Consider the following 16,681-nt stretch of genomic DNA (forward strand, 5'->3'; position numbering starts at 1 on the left):
ATACACATTCGATCTTAATAATATTGTTATAGGATCACAGGGGGAAAAAAATTAATCATGATCTCTGTGGCTGTAGGCTGAATTTGAGCAATATGCAGAGAACGTAAAGAAAGTGAAGACCAGACCTACAGACCAAGAGCTGCTGGATTTGTACGGCCTCTACAAGCAAGCCATCGTTGGGGACATTAATACTGGTAATTGTTGTAGACCATTATAAATAGTTATATTAAACCATACATCTGAGCTTGAGGCTTAGATCTAATAGTTCAAATCTGTATGTTCTGTTTTGTGCAGACAAACCTGGAATAACGGATTTGAAAGGGAAAGCCAAATGGGAGGCATGAATTCAAGGAAAGGTAAGGAAAAAACGTTTTTTCCTGCTTTTTTCCCCTCAATATTTTCATTATTTTCGAGCAATTAAAAGGAATGTACTTGCACTTGTTTGTATTTATGATGTAAACTGTATTCAGATTTGTACTCAGCTACAGTTATGTTTCTGATGATGGCTTGATTCATATAGTCGTCACTCTTTTCTCCAACAGGTATGTCAAATGATGACGCCATGAATGCCTACATTTCCCTGGCCAAGGAAGCCATTGAAAAGTATGGAATGTGATTGGGGAAAACATCTACTTAATAGTTTTAAGTAGATATTAAAGTTTCACTAAGAAAAAGCTGTAAGATTAAAACATTAATCTAGGATTTTTTAACCTTTTTAACATATAGATTAACAGATTAAAAGATAAGACACTTAGTTTCATAGAGATACCACTTATCTGTATCTCATTACAAGTCAGGTGAGACCTAAAGATGTAAGAATATAATCTTGTAATTAAATAAAGTTGCCAAATATGGTAAATCTCTTCTCTTTATTTTACATATCTTAACACAATATTAAATTCTGCAGGGAGTTTTTTTGTATTGCTTCAGTAGTATTAGCTGAGTCCTCAGGCTTGAGGACCAGTAATTGTGCCCTTACACACAAAGAGATTCTTTGTCCTCTCAGTGTGCTCACTGAAGCGTAGTCATCACAACAGCTCTTGGGATCGGATACAGAATGCAAGATGTGGAAATCTTGCCAAGGCCAGGCCAAATCAGGGGGAAAATAGGCACTCAGGAACAGATGCCAGAGAACTCTTGAGTGAATCAAACAGGTGTAATTGCAACAAACCAGTAATTGAATCTGTTATTTAAATTAACTTTTTTATTTAATTAAATTAATTTCTTATTTATTCAATAATTTTTGTTGTTATTTTATAGTTGATGTACCCATTTAATTATTTATCTTTCTCTCTCCCTTTATTATTATTTATTTATTATAAAACTTTATAAACATTTTTTTCCAGGTAAAAAGTTGTTTATATATTTTTATATATAGCCTAGTCAATGATGTGACCATCATTATTCTTGTCTGGATAATTTAAGGTATTAAAAAGTACATTAAAGAAAGTAAATCAAACAAAGAATGGCTTAAATGCATTTTATGATAAACATATTTTCAATTTCTGCATTAAAGATTATTTTGATATTGTTTTTTTACAAAATACTTTTTTTTTTAAATCACACATTAGGACTTTTCATGGAAATTGATGTTTTATGTTAAATTGAGGTTTCCTAAGGAAAATTTAATGACATTCGTGATTGATGATATTTGAATGAATCAATCAATAGATCTGTAAGTTTCAAAACGTTTTTGAAAATAATGATTTTGTTCTAACCACACACATTTATTAAAGAATTACTAACAGCGCTTTTTGTGTTAGTGAAAAACATTCAGAAATGTCTGAAAATATTTATTTAGTCTAAAAATGAACAGAACATTTCATTCATTCCTTCACTGCTCGCCGACGTTTATTTTGAAATCTGTTCAGGCAGGCAGCCATGTTTGATCGAGTCATTGTTACTGTTTTAACTTCACGTTCAGTAATTAGGGCAAAGGTAACGGGAGCGATTCCCGATCTGGTGTTGAATGTACACTTCGAGGTTCTTCAGTAAAGTAGCAAGACTCCGTTTCACTCGTGCAGTTTATAGCCGTTTCTGTTTCTGCATTGCTACAGTCTCTTGTCTCACTGAGGTTAGTCACTTCGACAATGTTTCTGTTTACATTATGTGTGTTCATCATGACCTGCATATGTTTTTGTAGTGTTTTGAATTTTTTGATTATGTATATGCATGATGAAGGGATTTCAGTAATTTGTTTATGCATTACTTAAATCCAGAGTGAATCCTGCACTGAAAGTCAAGTGCACGTCTCTAGGAGGGAGGGGTAAACACAGATTGTGCAGAAGTGTATTTGTAATCTGATACATTACGATTGGACAAGCTGCCACTGAGTCGTTCTGAGTATTCGTCTGATTTGATTCTCAGTTGAATCAGTCCAGTAATAATGGATAATCAGGTGCTCGAGTCCACTGCGGAACGGACATTTCAGTATCAGAGCAGCCTGTCTGCTCTACCTGTGCCGGATCTACACGACTCACTCAACAAATACCTGCATGCAGGTTAGACACAAACTCTCCAGCACAAACCTGCATTCTGCTCACTATTTGATCTGTTACATGGGATAGGAGTGTTATTAACCTGTTTCATTTAACTGGGAACATTTGTGAGTACAATTTGCTTAAAAGAAAAAAAAAAGAGTTGTTGATGGCCTTTACATGAAGTTGTTGACTATAAATTAAAGTGCAGACTGCACTGATTTCATGTTAACATTTTAAATATTAAATTCAGGCACAACCAGGGCTATTTCAGTTTGTCCTTCTATTAAAAACACTCGTCTATATAATCTTTTTCTATTGTAGGTCAGTGATTAAACGTCATTTTTGTTCATTGAAATTAGGCAAACGCACAAACACACACTATAAATATTTACATTAAAGTACTAAAATTAACAAAACTAAAATGAAAAAATTAAATGATAATAAAAATAAAGCTATATAGAAGTAGTTTAAAACATAAAATAAAATGATGAAACAATTACTAAAATTAAGACTGTAAACAAAAATTATAAACTGATTTAAAATGTAAAAAAAAACAATCAATAAATAAATAAAAAAACTATAGTAGTAAATAATACTAAAATGACACTGGCCTGTGTCAATGTTATAAAGTTTACAGAAAAGATAGCATTTATATGTATTATTATATTTAATTTATATTTATATTATTTTTTTTGTTTACTTTTATGGAACTTTAAATATTACATGTACAAATTATGGTAGTTTATATTATAAAATACCACAATTTGTACATGTAATATTTAAAAGATATTATTAATGGATTATTGCTCAAACATTAACAAAACATTGTTGGTCAGATTTGTGACCAACACAAAGCCCCATTTTAAACTAAAATATTTAACTGAATGATTCACTTATAGATTGTTGCATTAAAGTAAAGTATTAACATAAAAAAAAAAAAAAGAAAAATTGTACCTTTATGTTTTGCAACTTCTATTGGGTATTATTAAGGTAGTATTACTAAATAATATATATAGAAAAGACATTCAGTTTGTTTTATAGGGCAATGAGTAAAATACATGTTCACCTTGCAGGGAAAAATCTGGAATTGAATTTGATTTGTTGTTATTATTATTATTTCTCCAGTAAAACCTTTTGCATCTGAGGAGGAGTTTCGAGCCACAGTGGCCATTGTGAAACGCTTTGAGGAGGGCATTGGACAGCAGCTACATCAAAAGCTTCTGAAGAGAGCCAAGAGCAGGCGCAACTGGGTAATAGGACTTTTTTTGTTTTTTTGCGCACCGTTCTGTTTGAGCCAGACTATGGAATCACTTAACTGCCATGTATTTTCGTATGTAGTTTATAGACTTTATTTGAACCTGGCATTTGTTCTTCTTCAGCTTGAAGACTGGTGGCTGGACACAGCATATCTAGATATTCAATAATTTTTGTTGTTATTTTATAGTTGATGTACCCATTTAATTATTTATCTTTCTCTCTCCCTTTATTATTATTTATTTATTATAAAACTTTATAAACATTTTTTTCCAGGTAAAAAGTTGTTTATATATTTTTATATATAGCCTAGTCAATGATGTGACCATCATTATTCTTGTCTGGATAATTTAAGGTATTAAAAAGTACATTAAAGAAAGTAAATCAAACAAAGAATGGCTTAAATGCATTTTATGATAAACATATTTTCAATTTCTGCATTAAAGATTATTTTGATATTGTTTTTTTACAAAATACTTTTTTTTTTAAATCACACATTAGGACTTTTCATGGAAATTGATGTTTTATGTTAAATTGAGGTTTCCTAAGGAAAATTTAATGACATTCGTGATTGATGATATTTGAATGAATCAATCAATAGATCTGTAAGTTTCAAAACGTTTTTGAAAATAATGATTTTGTTCTAACCACACACATTTATTAAAGAATTACTAACAGCGCTTTTTGTGTTAGTGAAAAACATTCAGAAATGTCTGAAAATATTTATTTAGTCTAAAAATGAACAGAACATTTCATTCATTCCTTCACTGCTCGCCGACGTTTATTTTGAAATCTGTTCAGGCAGGCAGCCATGTTTGATCGAGTCATTGTTACTGTTTTAACTTCACGTTCAGTAATTAGGGCAAAGGTAACGGGAGCGATTCCCGATCTGGTGTTGAATGTACACTTCGAGGTTCTTCAGTAAAGTAGCAAGACTCCGTTTCACTCGTGCAGTTTATAGCCGTTTCTGTTTCTGCATTGCTACAGTCTCTTGTCTCACTGAGGTTAGTCACTTCGACAATGTTTCTGTTTACATTATGTGTGTTCATCATGACCTGCATATGTTTTTGTAGTGTTTTGAATTTTTTGATTATGTATATGCATGATGAAGGGATTTCAGTAATTTGTTTATGCATTACTTAAATCCAGAGTGAATCCTGCACTGAAAGTCAAGTGCACGTCTCTAGGAGGGAGGGGTAAACACAGATTGTGCAGAAGTGTATTTGTAATCTGATACATTACGATTGGACAAGCTGCCACTGAGTCGTTCTGAGTATTCGTCTGATTTGATTCTCAGTTGAATCAGTCCAGTAATAATGGATAATCAGGTGCTCGAGTCCACTGCGGAACGGACATTTCAGTATCAGAGCAGCCTGTCTGCTCTACCTGTGCCGGATCTACACGACTCACTCAACAAATACCTGCATGCAGGTTAGACACAAACTCTCCAGCACAAACCTGCATTCTGCTCACTATTTGATCTGTTACATGGGATAGGAGTGTTATTAACCTGTTTCATTTAACTGGGAACATTTGTGAGTACAATTTGCTTAAAAGAAAAAAAAAAGAGTTGTTGATGGCCTTTACATGAAGTTGTTGACTATAAATTAAAGTGCAGACTGCACTGATTTCATGTTAACATTTTAAATATTAAATTCAGGCACAACCAGGGCTATTTCAGTTTGTCCTTCTATTAAAAACACTCGTCTATATAATCTTTTTCTATTGTAGGTCAGTGATTAAACGTCATTTTTGTTCATTGAAATTAGGCAAACGCACAAACACACACTATAAATATTTACATTAAAGTACTAAAATTAACAAAACTAAAATGAAAAAATTAAATGATAATAAAAATAAAGCTATATAGAAGTAGTTTAAAACATAAAATAAAATGATGAAACAATTACTAAAATTAAGACTGTAAACAAAAATTATAAACTGATTTAAAATGTAAAAAAAAACAATCAATAAATAAATAAAAAAACTATAGTAGTAAATAATACTAAAATGACACTGGCCTGTGTCAATGTTATAAAGTTTACAGAAAAGATAGCATTTATATGTATTATTATATTTAATTTATATTTATATTATTTTTTTTGTTTACTTTTATGGAACTTTAAATATTACATGTACAAATTATGGTAGTTTATATTATAAAATACCACAATTTGTACATGTAATATTTAAAAGATATTATTAATGGATTATTGCTCAAACATTAACAAAACATTGTTGGTCAGATTTGTGACCAACACAAAGCCCCATTTTAAACTAAAATATTTAACTGAATGATTCACTTATAGATTGTTGCATTAAAGTAAAGTATTAACATAAAAAAAAAAAAAAGAAAAATTGTACCTTTATGTTTTGCAACTTCTATTGGGTATTATTAAGGTAGTATTACTAAATAATATATATAGAAAAGACATTCAGTTTGTTTTATAGGGCAATGAGTAAAATACATGTTCACCTTGCAGGGAAAAATCTGGAATTGAATTTGATTTGTTGTTATTATTATTATTTCTCCAGTAAAACCTTTTGCATCTGAGGAGGAGTTTCGAGCCACAGTGGCCATTGTGAAACGCTTTGAGGAGGGCATTGGACAGCAGCTACATCAAAAGCTTCTGAAGAGAGCCAAGAGCAGGCGCAACTGGGTAGTAGGCCACTTTTTTTCTTTTTGCACCGCTCTGTTTGAGCCAGACTAATGAATCACTTAACTCATGGCATGTATTTTCATGTGTAGTTTATAGACATTATTTCTCGTTTGTTCTTCTTCAGCTTGAGGACTGGTGGCTGGACACAGCGTATCTAGAGGTGCGCGTCCCCTCTCAGCTCAATGTGAATTTTGGAGGACCTACAGCCTACGTGGAGCACTGCTGGCCTGTACGTGATGGCACACAACTGGAGAGGACCAGCTTGAATTTGTGGTTCACCCTCCAGTACTGGGAACTTATCCGCACGTAAGTGATCGCCTGTGTGAACAAAGAAACAAGCCAGTGTAGTAAATGTCTTTCAAAAGTATTTCTGATTGCGAATGGCTTGTTGTTATCTGCATCAGTAATGTATTAAGTACGTAATATGGCTATTTGTTTGTATTTGCTGATACTCATCAGGGAGAGGCTGGCCGTTCATAAAGCAGGAGCGATGCCCTTTGACATGGATCAGTTCCGCATGCTCTTCTGCACCTGCAAAGTGCCTGGCGTCAATAAAGACACCATCCTCAACTTCTTCAAAACAGGTTAGGCATATGCGTTCTTGTTTGTATGCATAAATGCATCCATACGTTCCTTTATGCTGCATGTGTGATCTCTGTGTGTTGTAGAGAGTGAAGGACCCTGCCCTTCTCACATGATAGTGATGTGTCGTGGGAGGGTCTTCACATTTGATGCTCTCTGTGATGGCCGTATCCTCACTCCCCCAGAGCTGTTGAGGTATAGTGCCAAGCGTCCTAGTTTTCAGTGATTCAGTGGGTTGGTTTTATTGATCCAGTGTAATCTATATGTCTTCATTTTGTGTGATTATGCACATTCATTGTTCTTGGCTGTGTTCCGCATGGAATACTAGAATACTACTTCCTGAATACTGCAGAGTATTCACAGTATACTGCCTACTGTTATTCCAAACAGTATTGCATGATAAATACTTCATATAGTAGTATGCTACATTATTGTCATCATGTTACATGTTAAATTCTTCAACATACTGGAAATGAAAATGTTTAAAGTAAATTTGCATTTTTCTCCAAATGCTTTCCAAATTCTACACTGACTATAAGAAATGTTTCTTGAACACCAAATCAGCATATTAGAATGATTTCTGAAGGATCATGTGACACTGAAGACTGGAGTAATTTGCATCCACAGAAATTATTTTATAATAGAAAACATTATAATATTTCACAATATTACAGTTTTGGTCTATTTTTGATCAAATAAATGCAGCCAAATAAACGAGCATAAGAGACTTCTTTCAAAAACATTAACATGTCTTACTGACCAAAACTTTTGGATGGTAGTGTACTATATGTAATGTGCACAGTATGCATACTATATACTGCAGCAAAGCAGCATGCTATTCCACACATAGCCCTTGTGTTCTTTAGGCAGCTGACTTACATTAAAGAATGCTGTGATGGAGAGCTGGAGGGGGATGGAGTGAGCGCTCTCACCACTGAAGAAAGGACGCGCTGGGCTAAGGTAAGAGCCACGCCCCCCACGGGAGCACCACAACCAATCACAGTGCAGTATGCAAATGAACTCCACCTGACATTCTACAGTACAAAGGATGGACAAAGGACCTTCACTACAGTTTCACTGACAGTTTATAAATCTGTGTTTAATAGTGTATTGAATGGTTATGATGATGGGATTCTCTTCAGGCTCGGGAATATCTGATCTCCATTGATCCTGTGAATAAGACCATACTAGAGACCATTCAGAGCTCTTTATTTGTGCTCGCCCTGGACGATGCCAAGCCCTATTCCACCCCTGAAAACTACACACAGGTTGAGCACAATACATACGCTCTTGTATGAGGACAGTCATGAATGTCACTCAGATACTGTATTTGTATGATATTAAGTTTCTTTTTCAGCCATTTTTACAAAGATTTCTCTCTCTCTTTTGATAGTTGACCCACCTGGCATTGACTGGTGACCCCACGATCCGCTGGGGTGATAAATCTTACAATCTGATCTGCTTTTCTAATGGGACCTTTGCTTCTAACTGTGATGTAAATACAAACATTGATTATTGCAGCATTTTTAGAATTTGTGTATATTTTTACATACACTTCTGTTCAAAAGTTTGGGATCAATATGATTTAAAAAAGTAATAGATTTATTCAGAAAGGATGCAGTAAATTGATCAAAAGTGACTTTTTAAAGTTACATTGCATTTACATATTCTATGTCAAATAAATGCTTTTGAACTTTTAATATATCAAAGAATCATGAAAATATGTATCATGCGTTCCACAACAATATTAAGCAACTGTTTTCAGCATTGATAATAATAGAATTTTAATAATTAATCGATTTTTGGAGTACCGACTACTTAAACAGCTACTTTTTTTTCCGATTTAAAATTGTAATAAAATTTCACGATTCATACTGTATTTCTGTATTATATTATTCTGTGTTCTATTATTCTTACTGTATTTTGATTGAAATTAATGCAGCCTCTGAGATCATAAGAGACTTCTTTCAAAAAATGTTTTAAAAATCTTATCTTTGAATAATAATTATATCACACACACACACAGTGTTAAGTGAAATAAGGTGTAATTATGTTGCACTGTGTGCATTTATTCCAAATATGACATTATGTTGATGAATACAATTTTCTAGTCAGAATATTACCAGTAGTTATTGCAGTCCATGTCTATGTTAGTCATGATATAAATACCTAATTGAATAATAATCACATTTTAATGTCATTATTGTATATGTCTTTGTTTGTTTTAAAGCATGCGCCATATGATGCCATGGTTTTGGTATCTAATGGATATTACGTAGATCAAAAATTGAGGGCCTGTGGTGGAGTGTGGAAGGTAAGACTGCATTTATGTATATTTGTGTATGTCATTTTATATACGTGAATGTGCATGTTGAAATTATGATGTGACTCCCAGGGTTCAGAGGTTATGCGTGAGATGCCTGTCCCGGAGGAGCTGATATTCACTGTGGATGAGCGGGTGAGGAGAGACATAGCCCTGGCTAAAGAACAATACACCAAAAGTGTAAGTAACACAGTCTTTGTTATACAATCCCGTAATGCTTTAATACAAACAGACGTGGTTTTTAGTTTTAATCTCAAAGCATCTGTATCTACAGTCTCAGGACCTGCAGATTGTCAGCTATGCCTTCAGCTCATTTGGAAAAGCAGCCATTAAGAAGAGAAAGCTTCACCCTGACACTTTTGTACAGCTGGCTCTCCAGTTAGCGTACTACAGGCTACACGGAAAGTACGTGTGTCAGATAGCTTCCTAACTGAAAAATCAAAACACTTCAGCTCTTGCTAAGTCTGGCATCCTTCTCTCTGTCGTTCTCAGGTCTGGTAGTTGTTATGAGACTGCCACCACACGGCGTTTCTTTCATGGCCGTACAGAGACCATGAGGCCCTGCACTGTGGAGGCCCAGCACTGGTGCAGAAACATGTTGAACCCTACAGCCACTGTGAGTGCCTTATGTGTAATAAATAAAGGTTTAGTTCGGCCGAAAATTCAAATGCTGTCATCATTTACTCATCCTCCAAACCTGTATGACCCATCCTTTACCTTACGGTCAAAGTAAATTTAAATAAGTAAATTAAGTAAATAAGAGTATCATAAAGTTATGGCTTGTGCTCTATATTACAGTGGCGTGAAGGTGTCTGCAGCGTTGTGGCAAAGATTTTTAGCAAATAACGATTTAAATTTCCGTCTGGTGCTCATACAAAGCTGTCATATGGTCGTATGGTATCTTTGGAATATAGCTGACCTTTTTTATTGTTTTTTTCCCCCCTTTCTTTAATTGGAAAAGAGCAGCTTGGACATTGTGCTAAATTTTTCCTTTTGTATTTCATGGAGGAAAAATCATACAGTTTTGGGAGGACAAGGTAGAAATTTTATTTTTGGGTATGAACTGTATATATTGGTTTCCTCTGGAACATTTGCTAGTTATAATTAAATTAAAACAAGTTTCAGAATTCTAGGGTTGGGGCTAGGTTAGGGCTAAGTTTCAAGAGCTGAATCTGTTCATTGGGCGTTTTTATTTTCTTTTTTACTTTTTTTTTTACTTTTTACTGGCTAATATTTGAAAATATTTTTACTAAAAATTTCCACCCGAATAAATATTTCAGAACTTAAAATTAGGATACCATATATCCAGGTTTTCAGAGAGCATGGGAACACTGGTTCTTCAAAGAAAAAAAAAACAATTGAGCAGATGAATAAAATAAGAAATATCTTAAGTTTTAATTGTTTTAGTGCATCTTTAATTATTTTCTCTTATTTTAAATAGCTTTAAGTCATGGAAGTTTGCTGAGGCCCCTGGTTGAGAACCACTGTTCTTGACATTTGGTTTGCTTTGATGGCTTCTTTGTCTTTTTTACACAGACTGAAGAGAAAAGACAAGCTTTAAATGCAGCCTTCAGCAAACATAACAAACTGATGGCAGAGGCACAGGATGGAAGAGGTTTGTGTTTGTCAATGTAATAATATTTACATTGTGTAATGGATAATATGGCAGGGACAAATATTTGAATGATCTTTGCACAGGCTTTGACAGACACCTCCTGGGCTTATACCTGATTGCCAAGGAGGAGGGTCTTCCTGTGCCTGAACTCTACATGGATCCGCTCTATACTAAGAGGTCTGGCCCAACACTTTAATTCCCATGGTTCATTGCCAGTGTATTGTTTTGTGTGTATTGCTGTAAAGGCAGTTCACTGCAGCCCCTCTAGTGTCGCTCTGTATTTGCAGTGGAGGAGGGGGGAGTTTTGTGCTTTCCACTAGTCTGGTGGGCTACACCACTGTACTGGGAGCAGTTGCACCCATGGTGCCACACGGATATGGGGTTTTCTACCGCATTCGTGATGACAGGTTGGTTCATATCAGTTTATGCCATTTAAAAAAAAGGATACAAATATTTATATTTTTTATATTTTTGAAATATTATTTCACATGTTATCACATTTTATATATGCATTTTATATACTGTATTACAATATATTTTAGAATTCTATTCAAAAGTTTGGGGTAATATTAAAAACAATTAATACTTTTATTCAGTAAGGATGCATTCAATTAATAACAAAAAACTGTTAACAGTAGCAGTAAACAGTTTGAGTAAATACATCTATAATGTTACAAAACATTTCCATTTCAAATAAATGCTGCTCTTTTGAACTTTCTATCAAAAAAAAAAAAAACCTGAAAAAATTTATCATGGTTTCCACAAAAATATTAAGGAGCAAAAACAGTTTTCACCATTGATAATAAGAACCATTATTAATATTTGAGCACCAAATCAGCTGAAAATTCAGCTTTGCTATCACAGCAATAAATGACATTTTAAATCTAATTAATTAGAAAACAGTTAGTTTAAATGTTAATAATATTTCACAATATTACTGTATTTTTTATCAAATTAATTTAGCCTTGGTGAGCATAAAAGACTTTTAAAAATCTTAATTATTCTAAACGTTTGACCAGTAGTGTATTATAATTTCTTCTGGCATGTTAATTATAATGTATTGTTATATTGGTCTAATTTAATTAAATTCTAGATTTAATTTATTCTTTATTCTCAGAATTGTTGCGTCCTGCACCGCTTGGAAGTCCAACCCAGAGACAGATGCTGAAACCCTGTTTCAGAACCTCTGCACCTCTTTACATGACATCATGCACGTCACTACCCAGTCCCAGCTGTGAAGCAGAGCATTCTGGGAAGTAACCTCACTGCTTTAGTTATGCCATAGGACAGGAGCAAAAGGGCTGCTGTCTCAGACATGACCTTGCCTTTAGACAGATCTACCATGCTGTGAATTTACAACGGTTCATATACTCTCTTGTTCGGTCATATCCAGAATATATACATTAGATAGAGTCGAATTGTGAAGAAATGTGACATTTGTTTGAGAAATGACCAGACATTTTCAGAAAGAATCTGGATTTAGTACAGCAGGTGCTTTAAACTCTCACGTGCCTTCAGTTAGTCATCTCTGAATCACTTCAATCAGGAAATCCTCCTCTGAGGGGCTGCATGATTTTTAACCTACAGTTTTTGCTACATTAGCAGTATTGCTTCCTGTTAACTGTAGACCTGTGAAACTGTATAATGTCACAGGATGCTCATGCATCATAAGTCCACTAGAGAGAGACATTAAACAATGTGATTTTAGATGAACTTCATCAAGTGTGGAAGTTCATCTTGACCTGTTATTCACTTCTTGCACACATACACAATAGATATACTGTTAATGCACAAATCAATGCAACAGTGCAAGTATAATGCAGAAAGATAATTCCTCTTTATTTTCTTAATTTGAAAATGTTCTACTATCATGTGGCTTTTTCCAACTTGAAGGCTTATTGCACTAGAATCGTTTTGAACCAATAGGATATAAATGAATGTTTTTATATTGAAGATGTACATGCTTATGTAAAAACATTTTACTGTTTGTTAAGAAATGTAGGTTTATTTTGCACTGCTTTCCTAGATATTGGGAAACACTGAATAAATGTTCCTGAAATTTCAATTAGTTCAGATATTACAGGCTGCTTCCTTCATCATAGGACCTTAAATCTTTTCCAGCTGTTATTTTGAATGGCAAATTTTGTCATGCATGCATGTAGATTTGAATGTGAATTGCCCACAAATTGACCAAGAACACAAGTTTGCTTGTCGCCATTACCTGTAAAAGAAATTGTAAACATTGCCACTGAGTATTCATATGGTGTGAATAATCCATGTATTTGTGTAAGAATTGCATTTGTCCACTTGCTTTATCATTTATGGCCTCAAACATGCCTGATTGTTTTCGATTGTTGCAGTCTTGAGACTGGCGTCTCTGAAATGTGCGTTGATTGTAAATATATATTAAAGTGATTACAGCTCTCAAATCTAAATGCTTGTTTAAAGGTCCCATATTGTCAAAACTGACATTTCCTGGCTTTTTTCACGATTACTGAGGTCTAGGGGCTATTTAACTACCATATAAGTTTCAAAACAGTACGTCCACAGTAAAAAGCACACAGCCTGCTTAAAGTTCTAGCTATTTTTCACGAACCGTTGTGACTTCCGTAAAAAGTTGACGTCAGAACTACACAGTCACCGCCTTCAGTCACCACCCCCCGAGCACCGCCCACCGTCCCACTCTCCTTTTGCTAAACCCCCAGATAACATCGCGTCCATGCTATTGCTGAGCAAGGACAACACGGAAACATGTCGAAAAGGTTAACTTTAACCACGAAACCAGATCGGCCGACCTGTAACGTTACACTCTCACTCAAAGGATGGACGATCTGACAGGATTGTTACTATGAGGTGGATCACATCTAATGTGTATAGTAAAGACAAACTCACCGTGTCAATCTAGTCATGATGAAGATGTATATACATTTCAGTTTCAGCAGGCAACTATTTTTACAGCTACATTATTGTTCCAGCCACAATTAATCACAACAATGTATATACAATTACAAATGATTATATATAAATCGTCCGTTTGTTGTTTTATACACATGCACACAGACATTATTTCATACACGACATAGTCGTGAGATGCAAGAAACATAGACATATGGCAAGAAATCTGTAGACGCGCCCATAACAACAAAAGACAATACTTTATTGAAGCTTTTCTGATAAGAAGTGTGCACTGCAAACGCGAGCATTTTTGACGATCGTTTCTGTCCAGTCTGCTCGTTTTATCGCGTGTAACCACAGCTGTAGTCGGTTTTTTGTCTGGCAGTGGCAGCAGATATGCGATTAAATTTCTAATTTGAGGCTGTATTACATCGATTCTGGCACCTATCACAACAAGATGACCTTTTAAGCTCCTTATGTAGCCGAATCTGCGCTGGTTTGAATGGGCAGCCTCCGGTTTCCCCTTTGTTTTTATTTTTTATTTTTTTTATTTTTTATTAATGAAAATAGAACAAATAACAAACAGAGCATAGCATAAGACAGTCAGTGCTATACAAAGTGTGACATTAATTAGTAACGGGCACTGAAAATAATGTCATAATATTTTAAACATGTTAATGACTTTCTGTTTTTTAACAATTTCAGAGAAGATATAAAACAATCAAATTCCACTAAAAATACCTTAAATATTGGGGATGAATTTAAGCATTTTTGTTTATGTATATAAAATTTTGCCAGTAATATGAATAAATTAACAATGTATTCAAGACCTTTGTTAACATTGTTTTCATAGTACACAATAATATCCTTTAAAGAAAAACAGTATTATCCTTTACTAGATTAAAAATAAATTCTGCCAATTCCTTCCAAAAATTTTGGGTAATTTTACAATCAAAAAATAAATGTGATAACACCTCTTTCTCATTTTTACAAAAGGAGCATAAATCATCAATATCAGAGTATCTTGAAATTATTGATTTAACAGGGTAGATGGTATGCAAAATTTTAAAATGTATTTCTTTAGTTTTGTTATTGATACAATATTTAAAGGGGGTTAACCAAGCAGTCTTCCAATTAATATTATCAATAATAGAGTTCCAAAAGAATTTTCCTCTAGGTGTTTATTTTGTTTTTGGAAAACAGTACAAATATGTTTGTTATTGCATTTTTTATCAATCAGTTCAAGACCGTTTAAAATTAATTTTGGTTTTGTCATTATTGTAGAGTTATAGTAAATATGACTTTTAACAAGATGAACAAGAGTAGGAGGAATAGCTTTAATGACCGAATTAAATTCCTTAAAATGCACAGGGAAACTGTGGATTCGCATGAATTGTTCATAAGTTAAAAGATTCCCATAATTATCAAACATGATCCTTTTCCCCTCGATGTATGCATATGGACCACGAAATACAGCCTTTTTACCTTCCTCTCTAGCCTTCTTCACCCTCGGCCACAGTTTCTCTCTTGCCGCTTTGTCTTCAGGCGACAGCAACTCAGAGATGCGTAAAGCGTTGTCCAGTAAAAATCTGGAGTTTTTGGCTGCCCTCCAAATCTCATCACGGTAACGGCGCATCGAGAAGAGAATGACAATGGGTCGCTTAAGAATAGCATTTGGTGGTGTTGATTTACGACCAAGACGATGAGCTACGTCCACCACCCGATCAAGCTGGTCTTGAACATCTGGAGCAACCTTCGCAAGAGCATCGATAGTTATCCGTCTGACATTTTCACCATCAGCCTCATTCACGCCATGCAATTTGAGGGACCATCTTCGAGTGTAACGTTGAGCCTCTGCTATATTAGACTTCAAAGTCACGTTTTCAGCCTTTAGAGCTTGCATTTCTTTTTCCATCAGGGATAACCGTTCGTCGTGAGAGTTAACTTCGACGATGAGCTGTTGCACAGAAGTTGCTAAACTGTCCACCTTGGCCGAAGTGAGCTCCGTAGTTGTTGTGAGGAGAGGAGTGTTTCCTACTTCTCCTTTTGCTCATCCAAAATGTTTATTTCTTCAATACCATTAAGATGTAAGGGGTATCTTCATATTAAATAAAAGAAAAGAAAAGAAAAGCTGGGACGTAATTTCCAGCTGCAAACTCCACGTCTATCAAGGACAGAGAAAATAAAACTCCAGAAAGGTGTACAATATGGGACCTTTAATGCATACAGTTACTTTTGTGGAAATAATCAGTAATTTAGACTTCATTTCATAAGTGTCTCAGTGTCAAAGCACAGCTGTGAACTTTGTTTTACATTTGTATAAATGCAGCAAATCTTTAAACCAGTGTCTTGGTGAAATATTTTCATTTTATGGGAAGGCGAGTGAATTATTAAAATCTTTATCAGTATCTAGCTTGGCATATGGCATCCTTTCACTGTGACAGTCAACCAGCTGTGAATGTGATTTAGGTTTGTAAACATGACTAACTTGTAAATTTAATCGGCATGAAAGGAAAACTCAGCCAAGTTCTTTTTCTAAATGCATGTTGTTGATCTTATTGTGAATGAATGAAAGAATCAATGTTTTTTTCTTTTAAAATTATTTTCCAGATCTAAGGGTGAAATGGCAGACCTCTCTCATGATTTATGCTGGACTTTTCCAATCAGTTTGTCCGCGCTTTCTTGCAATCAACTGCAAGCTCACATTCAGATCTGCCTCCAATCAACTACTGATGAATAGAATAGGTCCTACATTTCAGAGGAAATGCACCATGCATTTCATTGCGTCTTTAAAATGTAATTTAAGTGCAAAAAATAATAACTACACATTTTGAATTTTAAAGTCTACGGTCTGACTTCAGTGTACTGTAGA

General features: G+C 34.4%; 2 protein-coding genes across 3 annotated transcripts in view; both read left to right on the plus strand.

Annotated features, from left to right (window-relative positions):
* LOC107738874 (acyl-CoA-binding domain-containing protein 7) overlaps positions 1 to 855 on the plus strand; it is a 1,747-nt gene extending 892 nt beyond the window's left edge. The window contains 4 exon segments of the mRNA XM_074560176.1: positions 77 to 194; positions 295 to 339; positions 342 to 356; positions 543 to 855. Coding sequence (XP_074416277.1) covers positions 77 to 194; positions 295 to 339; positions 342 to 356; positions 543 to 616 — 252 coding nt within the window. The 3' untranslated portion in view covers positions 617 to 855.
* Positions 856 to 1,859: 1,004 nt separating this feature from the next.
* On the plus strand, positions 1,860 to 13,218 carry crot (carnitine O-octanoyltransferase). 2 transcript variants are annotated; one of them, XM_016550755.1, is made up of 17 exons: positions 1,860 to 2,074; positions 2,368 to 2,501; positions 3,606 to 3,730; positions 6,519 to 6,700; positions 6,854 to 6,978; positions 7,063 to 7,171; positions 7,843 to 7,936; positions 8,119 to 8,244; positions 8,370 to 8,471; positions 9,207 to 9,290; positions 9,372 to 9,479; positions 9,574 to 9,704; positions 9,792 to 9,915; positions 10,836 to 10,914; positions 10,998 to 11,091; positions 11,202 to 11,321; positions 12,032 to 13,218. In XM_016550755.1, exons 2-17 carry the CDS (start codon positions 2,387 to 2,389, stop codon positions 12,150 to 12,152), a joined length of 1,839 nt encoding a protein of 612 aa, XP_016406241.1. In that variant the 5' UTR covers positions 1,860 to 2,074; positions 2,368 to 2,386; the 3' UTR covers positions 12,153 to 13,218. The 2 variants fall into 2 exon arrangements, with proteins under 2 accessions (XP_016406241.1, XP_016406240.1); XM_016550754.1 differs by lacking the exons at positions 1,860 to 2,074; positions 2,368 to 2,501; positions 3,606 to 3,730 and adding exons at positions 4,541 to 4,738; positions 5,032 to 5,165; positions 6,270 to 6,394.
* Positions 13,219 to 16,681: the final 3,463 nt, after the last annotated feature.

Source organism: Sinocyclocheilus rhinocerous, unplaced genomic scaffold (assembly GCF_001515625.1).
Source record: "Sinocyclocheilus rhinocerous isolate Xijiao unplaced genomic scaffold, SAMN03320098_v1.1 scaffold2059, whole genome shotgun sequence".
Taxonomy (NCBI): domain Eukaryota; kingdom Metazoa; phylum Chordata; class Actinopteri; order Cypriniformes; family Cyprinidae; genus Sinocyclocheilus; species Sinocyclocheilus rhinocerous.

Coding starts and splice junctions, on each gene's coding strand:
- crot (XM_016550755.1), top strand. CDS start 2,387: ATGGATAATCAGGTGCTCGAGTCCACTGCGGAACGGACATTTCAGTAT. Junction 9,291..9,371: donor CCTGTGGTGGAGTGTGGAAG/GTAAGACTGCAT, acceptor TGTGACTCCCAG/GGTTCAGAGGTTATGCGTGA. Junction 9,916..10,835: donor TGTTGAACCCTACAGCCACT/GTGAGTGCCTTA, acceptor TTTTTTACACAG/ACTGAAGAGAAAAGACAAGC.